At 45.1% G+C, this 22,921-nt stretch overlaps 1 protein-coding gene across 2 annotated transcripts in view; it reads right to left on the bottom strand.

Moving 5' to 3' along the window:
- Positions 1-22,921, bottom strand: part of LRRC28 (leucine rich repeat containing 28) — an 83,771-nt gene that overhangs the window by 14,795 nt on the left and 46,055 nt on the right. For both annotated transcript variants that reach the window (XM_082253177.1, XM_082253178.1), the window contains exons 5-7: positions 19,696-19,833; positions 17,148-17,354; positions 4,302-4,404 (exon numbers count right to left, since the gene is read on the bottom strand). In XM_082253177.1, coding sequence (XP_082109303.1) covers positions 4,302-4,404; positions 17,148-17,354; positions 19,696-19,833 — 448 coding nt within the window. The remainder of the gene's footprint in view (positions 1-4,301; positions 4,405-17,147; positions 17,355-19,695; positions 19,834-22,921) is intronic.

Genomic DNA, 22,921 nt, shown 5'->3' on the forward strand with positions numbered 1-22,921 from the left:
CCTTTACATCACAGTCCCCTTCAAAGTCCCTCTTGCATAAAGCCTCACTTAGATCAGGATCCCGTTTACATCACAGTCCCCACCAAATTCCCCCTTACATCAGGGTCCCCATCAGAGCCCCCCTTAAATTAAAGTCCCCGTTTACATCAGGATCCCCATTAGAGTCCCCTTCATTTCACAGTCCCCATGAAAATCCCCCTTACATGGAGCCTCCCTTACATCAGGGTCCCCATTAGAGTTCCCTTTACATCACAGTCCCCATCAAAGTCCCCCTTACTTAAAAAACCTACTCTACATCAATGTTCCCATCATAAACCCCCTTACATCAGGGTACCCATCAGAGCCCTAGCCCCCCCCCTTACATTATAGTCCCCACTTATCAGTTCCCACCAAATTCCACCTTACATCAGGGTCGCCATCAGAGCCCCCCTTAAATTAAAGTCCCTGTTTACATCAGGATCCCCATTAGATTCCCCTTCATTTCACAGTCTCCATGAAAATCCCCCTTACATGGAGCCTCCCTTACATCAGGGTCCCGTTTACATCACAGTCCCCACCAAATTCCCCCTTACATCAGGGTCCCCATCAGAGCCCCCCTTAAATTAAAGTCCCCATTCCCAAAAAGGGCTGTAAATGTAAGTGGCTGCTGTAGCAACCACTGGCTGGAAACCAAAGACATCCAGAGCGAGAAAAATGTCGCCAGCACTCTGAGGTTCTCCAGAACAGGTTGAAAAAGCTTTATTCAGTGATCACGTCTAATGAAGGGATCCTGCGAGGCCCCGAAAAAACATTGCTTTTGTAATTATGATGTGATCACTGAATAAAGCTTTAGATCTGTTCTGGAGATCCTCGGTTTGCTGGTGACATACTTTTCCCCTTACTTTAGAGTCCCTCCTTACATCAGGGTCCCCATAAGTTTATGGGTGCAGGCTGGTAGGTTGAAGCAGAGACCAATCTGTGCACACTAAGAATACACCACTGACCTTAGCCGTAGGCTGGATGTGGCCAGCTGGTTGTAGTTTGGAGACACCTAATACATATTGTAAGCATTTTTGCAAACATTAGTAGATTTTTACTTGCCTCTTTTATGAAACAACGCATGTGAGCCCTGCAATGCCCTTTTCCAAACTTGTGAGCCCTGCAATGCCCTTTTCCAAACTTGTGAGCCCTGCAATGCCCATTTTCAAACTTGTGAACCCTGCAATGCCCATTTTCAAACTTGTGAACCCTGCAATGCCCATTTTCAAACTTGTAAGCCCTGCAATGCCCTTTTTCAAACTTGTGAGCCCTGCAATTCCCTTTTCAAACTTGTGAGCCCTGCAATGCTCTCTTTTTCAAACTTGTGAGCCCTGCAATGCCCTTTTCAAACTTGTGAGCCCTGCAATGCCCTCTTTCTCAAACTTGTGAGCCCTGCATTGCCCTTTCTCAAACTTGTAAGCCCTGCAATGCCCTTTTCAAACTTGTAAGCCCTGCAATTCCCTTTTCAAACTTGTGAGCCCTGCAATGCCCTTTTCAAACTTGTAAGCCCTGCAATTCCCTTTTCAAACTTGTGAGCCCTGCAATGCCCATTCTCAAACTTGTGAGCCCTGCAATGCCCTTTCTCAAACTTGTAAGCCCTGCAATGCCCCTTTCAAACTTGTGAGCCCTGCAATGCCCTTTTCAAACTTGTGAGCCCTGCAATGCCCTTTTCAAACTTGTGAGCCCTGCAATGCTCTCTTTCTCAAACTTGTGAGCCCTGCAATGCCCTTTCTCAAACTTGTGAGCCCTGCAATGCCCTTTCTCAAACTTGTGAGCCCTGCAATGCCCTTTTCAAACTTGTGAGCCCTGCAATGCCCTTTTCAAACTTGTGAGCCCTGCAATGCTCTCTTTCTCAAACTTGTGAGCCCTGCAATGCCCTTTCTCAAACTTGTGAGCCCTGCAGTGCCCTTTTTCAAACTTGTGGCTAAATGGAAGAGTCTTCCTTCATTATCACCACCTAAGCACTAAGAAAAAGTCTCAAAAAGTATCTGTCTGCAAATGAAATTCCTATTACAATGATCATCTATAATTTGATTTCAAGCCCTGTTCAGACTTTTTGGAAAAAGCAGAGCTAGTTGCACTGACAGAAAATAACATTTCTGAGAGCGACCTGTACACAAAGGGGATGATTTACTATCTACTAAAAGCAAACAGACTTAATTATTTTGCAAGGGAAGTTTCACAAAGACATTTTCCCCAGAGCTTAGCGAACATGGTGAAATTTCCCTTTGCGAAGAATACCCAATCACATACAACTTGCGCATGCTTGCACACAATTGGATGATAGACGCCAGCAGAGTTTCACCTCATTCACTAAGCTCTGGGGTAAATTCCTATGCAAAATAAACGACCCCATTAACTTTATTAAATTAAATCAACCCCAAAGTGTACAGAACACCACAGGTTGTCATATCTGTAAGAAAGCCACTTTTTTTTATTTTTTAATAGTTTTTGATGCAAATTGAGGTAGGAAGATAATTTTTTAATTTTAAATAAAGAAAAAATTGTGTCTAGCACCTATACATTTTACAATATTTTTTCTGAAAGTGTTTTTTCTTTAGATCAAATTTAGATTATGCTTTATGTCAATGCAATCAATAAAATCAAACTTCTACTATAGGAATGACTTTGTATAGTACAGGGCTGTATAGGTTCAACATTTAAAAATTAGATGGAAAAATTCAACATTATAGCCACTGATGAACCTTTTCTGATGAAGCCAATGTTTACACTGCTCAGCCTACACTGAGTACCAGTGTCAGTCCGGGGCTCACTGACTGCTGTTACCAATGATAAAGAGTAAGGTTACACTGACACTTGATCATAGCTTATTCCAAATATAATATATTGCATCTTACCCTTCTTATACACTATATTATCAAAAGTATTGGGACTCCTGCCTTTACACCCACATGAACTTTAATGGCATCCCAGTCTTAGTCCGTAGGGTTCAACAGTGAGTTGGCCCACCCATTGCAGCCATAACAGCTTCAACTCTTCTGGGAAGGCTGTCCGTGAGGTTTAGGAGTGTGTCTATGGGAATGTTTGACCATTCTTCCAGAAGTGCATTTGTGAGGTCAGGCACTGATGTTGAATGAGAAGGCCTGGTTTGCAGTCTCTGCACAAATTCATCCCAAAGGTGTTCTATCGGGTTGAGGTCAGGACTCAGTCAAGTTCCCCCACCCCAAACTCGCTCATCCATGTCTTTATGGACCTTGCTTTGTGCACTGGTGGGAAATTGTCTAAAATGTCTTGGTATGCTGACCCCTTAAAAGTTCCCAACACTGGAACTAAGGGACCAAGCCCAACCTCTGAAGAACAACCCCACACCATAAACCCCTTCTCAGCTCAAACTCATCCCAAAGGTGTTCTATCAGGTTGAGGTCAGGACTCTGTGCAGACCAGTCAAGTTCCTCTACCCCAGAGTGTCTGAAATATGTGTGTTTTTGCACTTTTATCTGGCCCTTTATTTCAACTCTATGGGGCCAAAAATGCCAAACGCTGCCTGAAAGTGCTTGTTCCATGTGCAGCAGGGACTGCTGCTCCACTGAAAAGAGATCCACGCTTGGATAGGTTTCTGCTCTACTGCCTCCTCCCTTCCTGCTTTAACCCCTTGAATCCTGAACTAGCCCACCACCACAACTTTGTGCATTGCACATGGTTGCAGGGCTGCGGCATGTGTACACCCCCAGCCACTGCATGTAAAGAAGGAGCAGTGGGGAAATGGGCGCAAAATTGCAGCTCAACCACCTGGTTTTACTGCCCGTCAACCACACGTGTGAACGAGCCCAAAAAAAGCTCATATATGTTTTCTAGTGACATGTGCTTGAGCGCTCAGGTGTGCACTCTTTAAAACAATGGTATGTTTAATGTTGAGCATTCTTTAGATTGGAGCAACAAAAGCCTCAGATGTTGTGAATGAGGCCCAACACATTCCACCTTCACTAGCAGAGAAGGGAAAGTCTATAGAAAGACAGCAAAGGCAACAAAACAGTGTGTGAGTTGGAGCAGGCAACAAAACAGTGTGTGAGTTGGAGCAGGCAACAAACACCCTGTTCATTCATATCTATGTCTCCATTTCAAATGCTAGATCATCGTATATTAATAACATTTATTGTAAACGCAAATTGCTAAGAGCAGAAGACAACATGTCAAAGTAAAAACAAAAGCTTTTAAGAAGTGCAAACTGATCTAATTACATATACACAGTACAACATTTATTGCACAAGGATGCAGAAAACGAATCCTCGGTAACACTATATGTGGAAATGGAAATGGCTTACCCGCTGCAACCGATCACTTTATTGTAGAGATAGGAAGGGAGACCCTTCAGCTGAATATTATTATCCACATACACGTATTGCAGCTCTCGAGATCTTCCCAAATCTGAATGCAAAAAAAAAAAAAAGTATATATATTTATGAATATAAAAGCAAAGCTTTGATTTGTCAGCATTCTTTGCCTTTTAATCTGGCATATTACCAAAATATGAGTTTTTGGTGCTAGTGGGCGATTCTGCCATCAGAAGTAGTTTTTCCTCCTCTTTCCTGTCTGTCTGACACCCCTTGTGCCCTCACCCCCCCCCAGCTTTTGCTGTCTATTCCCCACCACTCACATCCATGCCCACTCATGCCCACCCTTTCTCACTGACAGATATTCTCCCTACTGACAGTCATCCCTCCACAGCACCCAATGCAATTCCTAAGGCCGTTTTATCCCCCAACACACACTCCTCCCCAGCCGCCTCACCCCCACCCCCACTGACAGGGCCACTGGAGACAAGCTTAGTGTCACCAAAACTGCCTACTGCCCACTGTTATATGTCAGTACTCCTCTCCTGTACATACTGCCTGCTGTCATACTCCCGTACTCCTCTCCTGTACATACTGCCCACTGTCATACTCCCGTACTCCTCTCCTGCACATACCGCCCATTGTCATACTCCAGTACTCCTCTCCTGTACATACTGCCTGCTGTCATACTCCCGTACTCCTCTCCTGTACATACTGCCCATTGTTATACTACCGTAACTCCTCTCCTGCACATACTGCCCGCTGTCATACTCCCGTACCCCTCTCCTGTACATACTGCCCACTGTTATACTTCCGTACTCCTCTCCTGTACATACTGCCCGCTGTCATACTCCCGTACTCCTCTCCTGTACATACTGCCCACGGTTATACTTCTGTACTCCTCTACTGTACATACTGCCCGCTGTCATACTCCCGTACTCCTCTCCTGTACATACTGCCCACTGTTATACTTCCGTACTCCTCTCCTGTACATACTGCCCGCTGTCATACTCCCGTACTCCTCTCCTGTACATACTGCCCACGGTTATACTTCTGTACTCCTCTACTGCACATACTGCCCACTGTCATACTCCCGTACTCCTCTCCTGTACATACTGCCCACTGTCATACTTCCGTACGCCTCTCCTGTACATACTGCCCATTGTTATACTCCCGTACTCCTCTCCTGCACATACTGACTGCAAATGCAGGACAGAGCAGAATACTCGCCCATTTATACAGGTCGCTCTCTTGCTGACAGACTATTCCTCAGGCCAGCAACTTGTGCACAGGAGTGTTTTCACTGCATTCTGCAGTGATCCTGTAGACAGCGACTTGTCAACAGTGACACGGCCACAGGGGTGACATAAGTTCTAACTGTTACTTGAGCGGTCTGATCAGGTTCACCTGTCCATTTTTAGGTGGACCCGATCAGACCCTCCATTCTTCTCTAAAGGCAGTCTGATGAATGAACTCGTGTCCATTTACACCCATCTACCTCCAATCAGATCAGATCTGGCAAAAACAAACAGAAAGGGGTTTGGTTCCCCTGCCTGCCAGGCGGGAGTCCCCCTATCAGAATACAGCCAGGCTGGAGTCCCCCTATCAAAATACAACCAGGCAGGTGTCCCCCTCTCAGAATGCAATAGCAAAGTGGGGGAGATTACCGCACTAATGTTGCCTTTGTTGGTATTCAGTTTTCTTAGGGGTGCACCGATCCGACTTTTCTAGTCCCGATACCGATACCTGGCTTTGTGTATCTGACGATACCGTTAAAGATACACACCTAAAACTACACACATACACAAAAGGCATGCGGCTGCAGTACAGAGCAAAGCCGCTGCTTCCTGTGTATGGCTCCTCCATTCACAGGCGGAGTGCATCTGATATCACTCCGCCTGTGAGCCGGACCTATACAGGAAGTAGCGGCTCCGTGCAAGTAAGGGACAGCTGAGCCGTGACTCGGCCCGTGGATCCGTTAATTTTACCGATCCAGCTATTTTGGCAGTATCTGCGCCGATATCTGATCCGAATATCGGATCGGTGCATCCCTAAGTTTTCTTCAGAGTTGAATGAAAAAATACAGCGTGTACCACGCTTTACACACCATTTCAGTGTGCAGTGTTTTAAATTGCAGATAGTTTTTCCCCTGTTGCCTACTCCAGTGAAGCTTTCATTCGTACAGTATGCCCCTACTACAATCATTTAATGCCCATCTCCAGGGAAAGGAACAATACGGGGCTTTCTTCACATTGCAAAGGTTAAATGTTCATTTAGGTCTAGAGGGATCACAAAAGCGCATTTAGTTGCCCAATCCTTTGCTCCCCCCAGCAGCTGATGCCCTCCTCTTCTCCCCTATGCTCTGGCAGTGGACTGTCCCTCCCTAATCCTCATGTCCAATGCAGGGCTATGAGCTCCTGAGCATTGAAATTCCTGATGTCAGAGGACCTGTATTTGCTGGAGAACAGGGGAGAAAAGGCTGCGTGGATCTATCTGGAGACCAGCTTTGAGGGAGCCTGCAGGAGAGGAGGATCGGGTAAGTAAAAATGCTTTTTGCAGCTCCCTCGAGCTAAAGGAACATTAAATCTTTGAGGCATTACACTAGTGGCTAGGATGGCGGTAAAACCATGCAGTTGAGCCATTTTTTTTTTGTACCACACCTCAACCGCTTCCCCTTTAGTTGGAAAGGCAGTGGCTGGGGGTATATACATTCCGTGGCCACAATGTGTTGCTTCACTGCAGGAACTATACCCCCTGTCCCGCTGAATGCAACCATTTCAAGTCTATTTGGCCGTGCTGCACCTGCTCACAATGCACGCTGTTGCGGTGCGGTAGTCCAGCATTAACCACTTCTGGACCGGAAGATTTTCCCCCTTAATGACCAGGCCATATTTTGCGATTTGGCACTGCGTTACTTTAACTGACAATTGCGCGGTCATGCGACGCTGTACCCAAATAAAATTGATGTCCTTTTTTTCCCACAAATAGAGCTTTCTTTTGGTGGTATTTGATCACCTGTGCGATTTCTATTTTTTGCGCTATAAACAAAAAAAGAGTCACAATTCTGAAAAAAAAAAAATATATATATATTTTTTTTCACTTTCTGCTATATACCTTTCCCAAAAAATTAAAAATCTAAATTTTTTAACATTTTAGACCAATTTGTTTTCTGCTTCATATTTTTGGTGCAATAAATTGATTAGTTTGCGCAAAAGTTATCGCGTCTTCAAACTAGGGTAAAGATTTATGTAATTTTTATTGTTTTATTTTTTTTCTAACTAGTACTGGCTGCGATCTGCGATTTTTAGCGGGACTGCGACATTGCGGCGGACAGATCGGACCCCTAACTGACATTTTTTACACTTTTGGGGAAACCAGTGACATTACTACAGTAATCAGTGCTAAAAATATACACTGTTACTGTAATAATGACACTGGCAAGGAAGGGGATAACACTGTGGGTGATCAAGGGGTTAAATGTGAGCCTAGGGGAGTGATTCTAACTGTATGGGGGCGTGGCTTGTGAAATGATCACAGAGACTTGTGATCCTATATAGAAGGATCACAGGAGCTCTGTGATCATTCCAGGGAGAAGAACGTTCAGCCATGTTTACAATAGCTGACCGTTCTTCTCTCTCAGGGGGACGCGATCACGGTTGGCAGGCGGCAATCGGAGCTGTCTGCCCCGTGCATCGGAGTCCCCGCTGCCGAGCTGTATGGGGGAGGGGCTTGTGAAATGATCATAGAGACGTGTGATCCTATATAGAAGGATCACAGGAGCTCTGTGATCATTCCAGGGAGAAGAACGGTCAGCTGTGTTTACAATAGCTGACCGTTCTCTCTCAGTGGGACGCGATCGCGGCGGCAATCGGAGCTGTCTGCCCTGTTCATCGGAGTCCCTGCTGCTGAGCGCGTTTGCGCCCTAGCTGCAGGCGTGCGACCGACGTAACCCTACGTCGGTTCACGCAGGAGGGACTGCCTGCCACAGTATATCTGCGGCGTGCGGTCCGGAAGCGGTTAAGGGTGTTAAAACAGACGGCGGGGAGGCGACAACTCCGCCTCCCCACCTGTAAAATACTCCCTAAGATTGCTTTTTAGAGACCAAAGCAAGTGTAAAGCCTAGTACACACGGAACGATTATCGGCCGACCGATCGTCCGTCTTTTGTCCAGAGTGGTGTTTTGTTGGTTGGAATGTGCCTAGACTGCACACAAATTTTCTCGCCCGACAAAATTATACTTCAGAAGTGATGTCATGTGTTGGTTTGCTTTCTTTGTGTTCTTTCTTCTCTGAGCATGCCCAGTCTTGCTCATAAGATTTTTCCCTGTCGAAATCTGTACTGACTGCACGAAAATCGGCCGTGTTTTGACGGCGGACAAAAATTTTATAGCCTGCACACAAAATTTTTTTCGGCCGAAAAGTCGGAGTCGGTTGTCGGAAGCATCATACTAACAAGCCGAAAATCGGCAGATTGGTCGTCGGACGAAAATTCCCTGCCGATTTTCGACGCGTGTGTACGAGGCTTAAGGCCCCTTTCACACTTGTGCGACTTGTCCTGCGACTTAGGACTGCAAAGTCGCATGACAAGTCGTACTCCATGATCTCCAATGAGTACCGTTCATATCTGTGCCACTTCAAAGTAGTCCCTGCACCACTTTGGGCTGATTTTAATGTGTTTTGAGGTCCATAGACATGGGCGGTGCTTTAAGTCCAGTCAAAATCGTGGCAAAAATGCGGCAAACAAATTGCGCGACTTTTAAGTTGCATAGGTGTGAAAGGGGCCTAAAGGAGGCTTTTCAGTACAGGGGTAGACCCCACTGCAAGGCAGCATTTTACCTTTTCCTGGCGTTCAGGCTTTAGAATAGAGAAAATCCAGGCAAAAATGATCTAACCTGCAGCTATGTTTTTTCACACAAATACAGAAGGAATGTACAAACTCCATGCATACAGTAAAATGTTTACAGATGAAACGGAACAAAGTATTCATTTTTCCTTGAAAGCAGTAAGACATTAATAGAGGTTATCCTAATTATTATGATCAAAGGTTAAAGAAGATGGTCACAAGTGCACTGGTTCAGCAAATCTCAGCCATGCAGAAACATTCATGTCATTCTGGGTATCTACCAGCTTGAGGCTGAAGGGTAAAGTGTTCTCATCCTTTAGTACAGAATGTCTTACTATGATGTTCCAGCAAGTCGATTTAAAAGTTTCAAAAAACAGTTACATTCCTGGAATGCCAGGATTGTAACTGTCACATTTGCTTGTGTCCTCCACGAAACTGTCAAACCATCAAATGTCATAACTGATCACATGTGCAGCACCATGGTAGTTGCAGATCAAAAAAGAAGCAGTTTTCTTGGCTGTAAAGAATAAGAGGGTTTAGTTCCGCTTTAAAGCGGAGTTCCGGCCTCAAAATCGATTTTGGGCCATCCGCTTGCTAAGGGGAACCTGAAAAAGAAATGGATACTGGTGATTTTTTTTTCGGTCACTTACCTTATTATAGAAGAAAATATACTCACCTTCCTTCCACTTCCTCCCTCTGCGGCTGCGGCCCGCGCCGTCACTTCCGGTTTGCGATGATTCCTGGGAGCTGAACATCATCGCTCCCAGGAATCAATGCGCCTGCACCGGCCCCGCTCGTCACTTCCAGTGCAGGCGTGGCATTCACTGCTAAACAGCTTCTGGGCATGCCCAGAAGCTGTGCAGGGATGCCGTGCCTGCATCGGAAGTGACGAGCGGGGCCGGTGCAGTGCATTGTGGGACTTTGACTTTACGAAGTGGACACGAAGAGGGACGCTGCGGCTTCAGCTGCCCACACCTGAGATGGCAGCGCTTGAGAAGAAATTTTCAAGGTAAGTATTTCTTCTTACAGGTAAGTGCGACTCGGGACAGTTCAGAGGCTATCCATTATGGCAGTGGTCCTCAACTCCGGTGCTCAGGGCCCACTAACAGGCCAGATTTTAAGTATTACCTTGGGGAGATGCAGACTAGAGTACTGCAATCACTGAGCAGCAAATGATATCACCTGGGATGTATTTCAGTTATCTTGCAAACCTGGCCTGTTCGTGGGCCCTGTAGGCCAGGGTTGAGGACCACTGCATTATGGAATGTACTAGCCCTGACTGTCCCGGGGGTATTTTTAGCTCAAATTTACCCCCCGAGGTCGGAACTCTGCTTTAAGGCTGTCAGCAGATCGGCCTCTACAGATTCGGCAGCCCTGATGAAAAAGCATGCATTCCCGCCTGCAGCACGACGCATACTCCAAAATGTGTTCTTAAAACCCGCAGACGCATCGGGCCACACCGCGCTCCAGCACCATCTTGGAGGACCACAGCCGGATTCCTTGTGCTTCCATTTCTGCCGCAGCGCACCCTGGTGGCTCACAGCTGATATCTACCTAATCATACCAGACACCATACCTTATGATGAGCCTGCTCTTATCCGCTATAATGTGAGTGGTCATTTTTTGGTGTCCCAATAAACAAGTTTTATTAGTCTGCACTTAAAGCGGTTGTATCCTCACAAAAAACAAACACACCCTGCAGGAAAAAGGCACAATGAGTTAATATGCATCACATACTAGCTCATTATGAAATAATTACCTTAGAACGAAGCCCCGATACGGTCGCCCAGACACCGCTGAGGGAGCTGTCATGTTCCCTCTGCGTCTCTTTAGGGTTTGGCGGCTCCGGCGCTGTGAGCCTCATTGGCTCTTTACCTTGATCGGGGATGGGCTCTGTCCGAGGGATGAGCATCATCCCCGATCGCCGCGCAGTAGCGGCGAGAACGGATGGACGTCATATGACAGCCGCCTGGATCGATGAGATGTTCCTGCCGGCGTCACTTTACTATGGCCCGGTAAGGAACTGGTTAAAAATAAAACACGAAAAAAAATTCCATGTACATAAATATTCACAGCCTTTGCCATGACACTCAAAATAGAGCTCAGGTGCATCCTCAGGACTGATAATCATTAAGATGTTTCTACAAATCGATTGGAGTCCACCTGTGGTAAATTCAGTTGATTGGACATGGTATGGAAGGCACACAGCGGTCTATATAAGGTCCCAAAGTTAACAGTGCATGTCAGAGCACAAACCAAGTCATGAAGTCCAAGGAATTGTCTGTAGACCTCCAAGACAGGATTGTTTTGAGGCACAGATCTGGGGAAGGTTACAGGAAAATTTCTGCAGCAATGAGGGTCCCAATTAGTACAGTGACCTTCATCATTCGTTATTGAAATAAGTTTGGAACCACTAAAGCGGGCTGTCAGGCCAAACTGAGTGATCGGGGGAGAAGGGCCTTAGTCAGGGAGGTGACCAAGAATCCGATGGTCTCTCTGACAGAGCTCCAGCATTTCTCTGTGGAGAGAGGAGAACCTTCCAGAAGAACAACCATCTCTGTAGCACTTGTTGCCAGACAGAAGCCGCTCCTCAGTAAACGGCACATGACAGCCCACCTGGAGTTTGCCAAAAGGCACCTGAAGGACTCTCAGACCATGAGAAACAAAATTCTCTGGTCTGATGAAACAAAGATTAAACTCTTTGGCCTGAATGGCAAGTGTCCTGTCTGGAGGAAACCAGCCAACGCTCATCACCTGACCAATACCATCCCCACAGTGAAGCATGGTGGTGGCAGCATCATGCAGAGGGGATGAGTTTCAGCGACAGGAACTGGGGGACTAGTCAGGATTGAGGAAACGAAGAATGCAGCAATGTACAGAGACATCCTTGATAAAAACCTGCTCCAGAGTGCTCTGGACCTCAGACTGGGGCGAAGGTTTATCTTCCAACAGGACAACGACCCTAAGCACACAGCCAAGATAATAAAGGAGTGGCTACAAGACAACTCTGTGAATGTCCTTGAATGGCCCAGCCAGAGACCAGACTTGAACCGGATTAAACATCTCTGGAGAGATCTGAAAATGGCTGTGCACCAACACTCCCCCCCATACAACCTGATGGAGGTTGAGAAGTCCTGCAAAGAAGAATGGGAGAAACTGCCCAAAAATAGATGTGCCAAGCTTGTAGCATCATACTCAAAAAGACTTGAGGCTGTAATTGATGCCAAAGGTGCTTCACCAAAGTATTGAGCAAAGGCTGTGAATACTTATGTACATGGGATTTATTTTTTCATTTTTTAATACATTTGCAAAGATTTCAAACAAACTTCTTTCACGTTGTCATTATGGGGGATTGTTTGTAGAATTTTGAGGAAAATAATGAATTTAATCCATTTTGGAATAAGGCTGTAACATAACAAAATGTGGAAAAAGTGAAGCGCTGTGAATACTTTCCGGATGCACTGTACATCAATTGTGTTTTGTGGCTTTCAGGCACCCAGATGAGTCTACATCTTTCCTTCTTTAACCACTTTAAGACCAGAGGATTTTCCTGCTTAACGTCCAGGCCACTTTTTTCAACTTGGCACTGCGCAACTTTAACTGACAATTGCGCGGTCATGCAATGCCGTACCCAAACTAAATTTACGTCCTTTTTTTCCCACAAACAGAGCTTTCTTTTGGTGGTATTCGATCACCTCTGCGCTTTTCATTTTTTGCAATATTAATAAAAAAAGAACGAAAATTTTGCAAAAAATTTACATTTTCTACTTTGACAGTTAAAAAATATCCAATATATTAAATTTTTGTCATATATTTAGGCCAAAATGTATTTAGCTACATGTGTTTGATAAAAAAATTCTCAATGAGCGTATTTTTAACCACTTTAAGACCGGAAGATTTTACCCCATTCCTGACCAGGCCATATTTTGCGATTCGGCACTGAGTTACTATAACGGACAATTGCGTGGTCCTGCAACGCTGTACCCAAATTAAATTTATGTCCTTTTTTTCCCTACAAATAGAGCTTTCTTTTGGTGGTATTTGATCACCTGTGCGATTTTTAAATTTTTGAAAAATAGAGCGACAATTTAAAAAAAAAAAAAAAAAAAACAATATTTTTCACATTCTGATATAGAACATTCCTTCAAAAAAAATTACAAATCATAATTTTTTTAACATTTTAGGCCAATTTGTCTTCTGCTACATATTTTTGGTAAAAAAAAAAAAAAAATCACAATGAGCGTATTTTGATTGGTTTGCGCAAAAGTTATTGCGTTTACTAATTACATGAAAGATTTGTCATTTTTATTGTTTATTTATTTTTTTTACTAGTAATGGCGGCGATCTGCTATTTTTTTAGCGGGACTGCGACATTGCTGTGGACAGATCGGACCCCTAACTGACATTTTTTACACTTTTGGGGGTACCAATGACATTACTACAGTAATCAGTGCTAAAAATATGCACTGTTACTGTAAGAGTCAGTTCACACTATGGCGACACGACTCTGCACTACTTCGGGAGGCGACTTGTCAGTCACGTGCACAGCGACTTCAGCGTGACTTGCACGAACTTCATATAATGAATGTCTATGCAAGTCGCTCCAGGTCGCCCCAAAGTAGTACAGGACCCTTTTTCTAAGTCGGAGCGACTTGTGTCGCTCCTATTAGAACGGGTCCTGTAGCAGTCAATGGACCGCGACTTGTCAGGCTGACAAGTTGCCTGACAAGTCGCGGCAGTGTGAATGACACTGGAAGGGAAGGGGTTAACACTGTTGGTGATCAAGGGGTTAAATGTGTGCCTCATGCTTACTAAAGTGTGTGGGGGGGAGGGGGTTGTGCGACACAGACACAGATCGCAGGTTCAGCTATGCTGAATCCTGTGATCTGTCCCTGCCTGTCACAGAGCAGATCCGACCGCTTTGTTTACACAAGCGGGCCGATTTCCTCAGTCTTTCACCGACGATCGGGGAGGAGAGACGGTGATCACCGCATCTCCTCCCATGGCCCGACTCGCTGCCGAGAGAGGGAGGTATCTGGCAATGTAGGTCTACGTCGCCAGACCCAGCCGAGCCGCTCTGCTGCAGTAGCAGCAACGTGAGCAAGTGGTTAAAAATGGAGAGCAACTGGGCATGTGCAGAGCAGGGTATTACTGGATTTTAAACAGTATAAACATTTATTTGTAATGTTTTACATCCCTATACCTGCAAAAGGGGGCATCCTGAAGTCATCTAGCAGGACTTCATTTTCTGACTAAAGTTCCACTTTAACTGGTGTGTGTACATTTCTTACGCTCGCCCTCTACGGAGAGGCTTTTTTTTTCATCTCTTGTAATGTGCTGTCACTCCGCCGGCCTCTTGGCTGTAACTCAACACATTATTTTTTATCGCCGCAGCTCAGATGTTGGCAGCTGCAGCTCTATTGTCTGGAGAGCAATGCTTGTGATTTACATTGAGCTGCAGACTGGACAAGTGCTGATGGCCAAACTCACGCGAAGTCCAAATATGGCAACTTCTGCTAACTGTGCAGAAGGGACAAAAAACGAAATGATGTTTGCTTAGAGGCAGCACCTTGCCAAAAGCATAGTGTTGAGGTACAAAAGACATTACAGGGAGGAGGCCAAGGTAGTGATAAAAATGACTCATGCATTAACTCCTGGCCTTCAGGGGATGCAGAGTCACATGTCGGGGCTTTAATCCAGCTTTGAAGTAATAGTAATTCCCTTTTAACCCCATAGATAGGAGAAAGCTTACTTTTCTGTTTTAAGATGACTTTAACTGTTTTAACCACTTGCCCTCCAGAACATTTACCCCCCTTCATGACTAGGCCAGTTTTTGATATACAGCACTGCGTTACTTTAACCACTTAAGGACCGCCCGCCGCAGTTTTACTGCGGCAGGCAGCCCCTCCTGCGCGAACCGACATAGCCCTACGTCGCACGCGCCTGCTGCTAGGGAGTGGGCGTGCACCACCGCCGGCTCGCTCCTGCCCCCATTCGGCAGCGGGGACTCTGATGCAAGGGGCAGGTGGCTCTGATTGCCGCCGGCCACCCGCGATCACTCCCCGCTGAGAGAGAAGGACGGTCAGCTGTTGTAAACACAACTGACCGTTCTCTCTGGAATGATCAAAGAGCTCCTGTGATTCTTCTATATAATATCACAGGTCTCTATGGTCATTTCACAAGCCCATCCCCCTACAGTTAGGGGACACCAGTGACATTACTACAGTAATCCTTGCTAAAAATCTGCACTGTTACTGTAATAATGACACTGGCGGAGAAGGGGTTAACCTAGGGGTGATCAAAGGGTTAATTTTGAGCCTAGGGGAGTGTTTTCTAACTGTATGGGGGAGGGACTTGTGAAATGACCACAGAGACCTGTGATATTATATAGAAGGATCACAGGCACTCTGTGATCAATCCAGAGAGAAAAACGATCAGCTGTGTTTACAACAGCTGACCGTCCTTCTCAGCAAGGAATGATTGCGGATGGGCGGCGGCAATCGGTGCAGGTGGCGGCGCGCACCTGCCCCTCTGGAGAGCTTCCGTGGATCGCCATACAGGTACGGTGATTCGCGCAGCCAAGCCAGCCTGCCGCAGTATATATGCAGCGGGTGGTCAGCAAGTGGTTAAATACCTCACCTTTATTTATATATATTACAAATGTAATGCTTGTCCCCTTCAATATATTCCCCATTTGCGCTAATACGTTGCTGCAATCTTGTTTTCCACTTCCTTATAATAATGCTGGTTAACTGCTGTGCCTTCTGGAACCCATTCTTTCAAAATGACACCCTTGATATTGAAAAACACAATGAGCATGGCTTTGAATTTTTGACTTGCTTTGATGAGCTTTTTTCATTCTTGGTGATGACGGTGTTTTCCAACCAAACTTAGCATTTTTTCGGCACACTACACAGAAAACACAACCAAACTAAATGGCGACTCACAATCAACTGAAGAGTGTTGCTGATTATCATGCAGGTTCAAATATGTTCAAGGTCACCACGCATGCAGTTATAACCGATTCTGACTGCTTTGTTTACCAGGTGCAATCACAGTCTTGTTATTTAATAGACATATGTAGAACCCTCCTAGATAGGTGCTAGAAAATGCATAGTTTTTGCTCTGCCTGCTTATCAGGGGAGCCTAAACAATAGTAAGGCCTGTTGCATGTGTCCATTTGTGATTCACCTGGTCTGAGGGAGTGTCCCCACTGTATCCAATAGGGGAGCCTGTTGGACAGTGGAGGAAACCCAGCCAGTGACACACAGGCTTTTGTGGCTGTCCCAGTGGGTGGGCACAACAGTGGTGCATCCTGGGATAGGTCATAAAAGCCAGGGGCACATGTGACAGGGTGTCTTTTGGCAGGAAGCCAGGTCCCAGGAGGAGGGTAACGGCTGTCTCCCCTCCTGTCAGTGTGGAAAGTGGTCACAGGCAGTCGGCCTAGTGGACCAGAAGTGTGGTGCTGAGCCAGGAGGTCCAGAGGATACTGACTGTGGAGCAAGTGGCAGAGCAACCTGAGGAAAAACAGTGTCCGCGAGTACCAGGGAGCTTGCCAGGGGTCTGCCCAGGAAGAGTTAGTGGACAGGGTCTGGCATACACAGCAAGTGAGAAAGGGGGTGCCAAGTTGAGACCTTGAAGAGTAATTTGAACAGGAGCCTTTTCATCTATCTTCACTTCTGTGGTAAAGTGAAGCAGTGGCCTTGCCGCATACACTGCAGTCAGTTGTCCTCAGAATTGTGCATAGTTCATAGCTGGAGTATCCCACTCATCCCTTCTCCCATCCCAGTTCAAAATAAAACACAAAAACCAAATCCCCTGGACTGTTCATTGTCAGAGCCAAGCGTTAAAGCGATACGTTAACAGACTGTTGCTATGGGTAACCCAGGGGAAACCAATCTCAGCAGCTCCCTAGGGGGCAGTGCTACACATACATCATACACTGTGAATATTTACACATCAAGCCAACCAACACCAAGTCCATTCTATACTCACCCAAAGGCAGGGATGCCAGCCGGTTGCCAGCCATGGAAAGCTCATTAAGACTGGCTAGCTGGCACAGGTGGCGTGGAATGCTGCACAGGAAGTTCCTATCTACAGTCAGGTACTGCAGTGACTGACACAAGTGCAACTTCTCCGGTAAAGTGACAAGGTGATTGGTGGAGAGGTCCAAAGTCTGAAGTTCTTTCAGCTTTCCAATTTCTGCAAGCATGAGTAAAACAAATTAAGTGTCAAAAATCATATCAAACAAAAAACCACATCGCTCAGAACAGTGGAAACATCAGGTGAATGGAAACATCCATCAGGTGCACAGGCTACAGTGATCTCTCCAAACACCATGGGATACAATATCATGCAAAAGGACAGCCGGCAACTCTGTAAAATCTTCCAATTCTTTATTATCACGCCTCAGTGAGTAAAAAGACAAGGTGTCCTACGCGTTTCGGCGATTAGCCTTGATCACAGCGCACACAACATATGAAAAAACATTTATATATATATATATATATATATATATATATATATATATATACATACACACACACACATATAATAGGGGACTCCACCCCACACCAATCAACTAGTAATTAAATTAAGTGCTGTGCTGACCAAAAGGTTCAACAGCCGTTACAAAATTTGTAGGAGGGAAGTGGTCTCCAATGCGTGTTAATTAAAACAGATGACAGCCATAACAAGATATATAGTACATTGAAAACATTTTATGTATTATGTATTTCAATGTATTATATATTAAAGGAATGTTAAAGGAAAATTGTTTTGAGGTATGTCTGTGATTCAATTTTTTTTTTCCTACACAATTAACCACTTAAGCCCCGACGCTGTATCCAAACGAATTTGACGTCCTTTTTTTTCCCACAGACAGAGCTTTCTTTTGGTGGTATTTGATTACCTGTACGATTTTTTGATCATGCGCTATAAACAAAAAAAGAGCGACAATTTTGCAAAAATAACAATATTTTTCACATTTTTTTTATATGAAATTCCCCCAAAAAAATGTAAAAATCTAAATTTTTTAACATTTTAGGCCAATTTGTTTTATGCTACATAAATTTGGTAAAAAAAAAAAATCGCAAAAAGTGTATTTTGATTGGTTTGCGCAAAAGTTATTGCATTTACTAAGGGAAAGAATTTTGTCATTTTTGTTGTTTTTTTTTTAAACGAGTAATGGCAGCGATCTGCAATTTTTTTGCGGTACTGCGACATTGTGGCGGACAGATCAGACCCTTGACTGACATTTTTGACACTTTTGGGGTTACCAGTGACATTACTACAGTAATCAGTGCTATACATATGCACTGTTACTATAAAAATGACACTGGCAGTGAAGGAGTTAACTTTTTTTGAGAGGGAGGGGTTAAGTGTGTCCCTAGGGGCATGATTCTAACTGTGATTGGATGTGGCTTGATGTGTAAGAACAGAGATCAACGGTCCTACATAGCAGAACCGTTTGAGCTCCATTCTTACACAGGGGAGAATGACAGGCGGCTTTGTTTACATTAGCCGCCTGCCTTTCTCCCGGTGTAACCGACGATCGCAAGTGACCGGCGGACATCGGGTCCGCCGGGCACATGCGGGGGGGGGTGTCCGTGACCGAGCGGGAGCGTGCCTTCGGGGGCACGTGTTCGCTCCTTAGAGCCTCACAGGCTAGAAACGTAGTCCTACGTCGCTTTGCCTGTGCATGGTAGTTAATAGGCTTCTAAGGCAGGCCGGCACACAATGCGAATTTCGAACGGAAATCCAAATCGCCAGTGAAATCGAATGATTTTCGTATCGTTAGTGTGGTATGTGCGACAGCGACCTTCGGACGACAGCCAAAATTCACATATCCAGCATGTTGGTTTTTTCTGAGAAAATTGGCCAAATTTCGTATCATTAGTGGTTGAGTTGTGCGATTCCACAGAACAAGACACAACTGCGCATGATTCCCGAAAAGGTCGACCCGGAAGGAAAATACAACAAAAGAAATAACACGAACGGGTGTTCATCTGCAACATAGCGTAATGCAGCAAATACTATAGGTTACAGCAAACTCTGCTGAGGGGCCAATATGTCTGCATGAAAAGTGGACTAAACACAAATGTATGTGTATTGCTAATTGACATGACCCGAGTTTTTACAGTAAGGGGAGTGTCCAGTAGAGGTGTGGTTAAAAGGTCAAGACAACATTGCATCACTTCCTATACTGGCACAAGAAAATAGTGTTTGGCAGTACGATTTTCACATTGCTGGTATACTCGCATGATGTACACGAGTGCTGCTTGCGTTTATCAAACGATGGATCGATCAAAATTTGCATTGTGTATGGCCTGCCTAACTTCAGCTTTTTCAAGTAAGCTCTGACAAAAAACCTGGAAACTGATTGGCTCCCATGCACAGCTGCACTAGATTTTGCACTCTCCAGTTTTAGTAAATTAACCCCTATCATAAAAAAAAAAAACAACAAAAAAGAAGAAAACGTTTAATATCTCTATATGTTGAATTTTCACCTGTGCCTGTGTGTGTATGCAGAGGGAGGGCTTACCTGGCGGGAGGAACTTCAGCCGGTTGTTGGTCAGTCGTAAATGGCGCAGTGATTTAAGCCTCCCAATGTCAGGACAAAGGATTTCCAGAGCATTGTCACTCAAGTCCAAGGACTGCAGTTTTATCAGAGAACCAATGGCTGCGAGAAGGAGAAGACATGCTTACAACAAGGGCAGCTTTGCATTCAAAGGTTTACAAGCAAATTGGCAAATAGAAGAATCTTTAACCACTTTAGCCCCAGCCCTATTTCGGACACTTTTTGTTCACAAGTTAAAACCAGTATTTTTTCCTAGAAAACTACTTAGAACCCCCAAACATTATATATATTTTTTTAGCAAAGACTCTGGAGAATAAAATGTCGGTCATTGCAAAATTTTTTGTCACGCGGTATTTGCGCAGCGGTCTTTAAAACGCCATTTTTTTGGAAAAAATTTGAAAAATCACATTTCACTGCATTTAAAAAATACTAAACAGTAAAGTTAGCCCATTTTTTTTGTATATTGTGAAAGATGATGTCACGCCGAGTAAATAGATACCAAACATGTTACGGTTTAAAATTGCGCCCCCCCGTGGGATGGCGACAAACTACGGTCAATAGAGATCTCAATCTGCGACGCTTTAAATTTATTTAACGGTTACCAGTTTAGAGTTAGAGTGTAGCTCTTTTTTTTTAATTATTGCCCACGCTCTGGCGATCGCGGCGATACCTCACATGTGTGGTTTGAACAGCGATTTCATTTGCGGCTCGACTTGCGTATACGTTTTTTTTTGTGCGCGAGCTAACGGTGACGGGGACGGCTAAATTTTTTTTTTTTTTTTTTTTCCTATTTATTTTTTCTTTTTTTTTAAACTTTATTACAGGTTTTTAAAAAAAAAAAAATCTGATCACTTTTATTGCTGTCACAAGCAATGTAAACATCCCTGGTGACAGCAATATGTCGTGACAGGTACTCTTTATGGAGGGATCGAGGGTCTAAAAGACCCTAGACCCCTCCACTACACTTCCCTGTATGCAAAACGCCGAAAACTGCATTTTTGCATACAGCCGTTTTTCAAATCTGCCGCCTTTTGCAGCACAGTAACCCGGACGTGACGTCATGGACGCCGCCTCCGGGTTACGTCATCGGAGACCCGATCGATGCCGTTTCCGGCATTCATCGGGACTCCATCCAGCCGGCGGACGTGCCGGCTGGGTGCTCGGGGCTCCCGGTGGGACGGTAGCCCCGAGCAAAGCCGCGGAAGGCGGCGGGAGGGGGGGGGACGTCCCCTCCCGCCCCCCCGGGTAACGATCGAGCGGCTCCCGAGCCGCATCGATCGTTACCGACGGAAAGCCGACCGTCGGCTTCAAACAACGGTACCGGGATGATGCCTCTAGCTAGAGGCATCATCCCGGTATAACCCCGCAAAGTCTGATGACGTAGAGGTTACGTGACTGGTAGTAAAGTGGTTAAAGTAGAACTATAGGCAAAACTTTGTTTTTTATTTTGGATGAAGCAAGGAAGGGTTATAACCCCTATCAGGTTTTTTTTCGCCATCTGTGTCCTATTGCAGAGATTTTTATTCTCTGCCCATAGCCAAGTGAGAGGAAAGCACTGAAAATTAAGAGAATTCCTTGGGGACCCCCAGGTCACCAGAACTAGTGTCCCCATCGGAAGATTTCCTCTCTATTACTTTTCTGGGTACAACCCAAAATTTAGGATCTACTTTTACTTTCACTTCCAATGATAATGGTAAACAGGACAAAGAGAGAGGCTGAATCTCCTTAACGGGGACACAGACAGCAATAACAACTGACAGGAGTTCAAATCTCTCTTCACTCTATCCAAAATTTTAAAAAAATAGAATTTTTGTAAGAACTTACCGTAAAATTATTTCTGAGTCCTCTGACAGACGCAGCCACTTCATAGTTTCCTAACAAATGGGTAATGAGTCCTCTAAAGGAGTAAGACTAGGAAGTGAAACTATTAGAAAAACTTTTCACAAGACACACCCTTAGGGGCTGTCCCCTCAGACATTACCCCAGACACATCGTGTTTACTAATCAGCTTCGTAGCAAGCAGTGAAGTAAAAAGACAACCAACCCCAAAATAGAGGGGCGGGGGCTGCGTCTGTCAGAGGACTCAGAGAAAAGAATTTTACGGTAAGTTCTTACAAAAAATCTATTTTCTCTTACGTCCTCTGACAGACGCAGCCAATTCATAGTTTCCTCACAAATGGGATGTCCCAAAGCAGTGTAGGCATGAGGGTTGGGAAGAATGCAACCCACAAAACGGTAATGATCTATCAAGGCCAGAAAAAACGTAGCCAACAGGAGCTCAACCAACAGGAGCTAACCCCAAAACGAAAATTCACCCCATGAAGAGAAGACCATGTCTCTTCAGCAAACAGCAGCTTGCAAAACCTTGCGACCAAAGGAAGCATCCGAGGATGCCATCAAATCAATCTTGTAGAGTTTTGTAAAAGTGTGCACAGGCGACCTGAGCAACCGAAGCCTGATGGCGAAAATCCCACGAGGCACTCAGAGATCTAGTAGAATGTGCCCTCACTGGGAAAGGAGGCACCCGACCCTTCATTTGTGAGGAAACTATGAAGTTGCTGCGTCTGTCAGAGGACGCAAGAGAAAAAAAGTTTTGCCTTTAGGAATACTTTAAGGCCCGGTTCACACTAGTGCGCCATGCGCTCTGACTTTGAGAGCACATATCGCATCACAAGTTGCACCCCATTAAGTGCATCAGAACCATTCATACCTACTTAGAAAAGGGCTCCTGCACTACTTTTTCTCCGACTTCGGCACGACTTGCATTAACTTCTGTTGAGGAAGTCATGTGCAAGTAATGCCGAAGTTATGCTGGGAACGTGGCTTTGAAGTTGCGGCAGTGTGAACCGGACCTTAGGCTGGGTGCACATATGTCTGGCTGCGGTTTGCAGTCCAGAGTCCGTTGCGGTTTTGTTCACTGTTTTAGGTGCAAATTTTTACTTGAATTTGCAACAAAACCGGACCCAAAATCGCACAGGACCCTTTTCAGAAACAGACTGCGGCCGCCCCGGACATGTGTGAACCGGCCTAACTGGAAGCCAGCTGGATTTACATGTTATGCGAATTAGATGCAGTTAAAAACACATCCAATTCGCATATATGTGATCTGAACCACCGTCTGTCTGATCCATCTGGAAAAGGTCGCAGAGGAAGCGGACAACCTTTTCCGAGGCCCATCAGTGAGCACAAA

Source organism: Pelophylax lessonae (assembly GCF_965119305.1).
Source record: "Pelophylax lessonae genome assembly, chromosome: 4".
Lineage (NCBI taxonomy): Eukaryota > Metazoa > Chordata > Amphibia > Anura > Ranidae > Pelophylax > Pelophylax lessonae.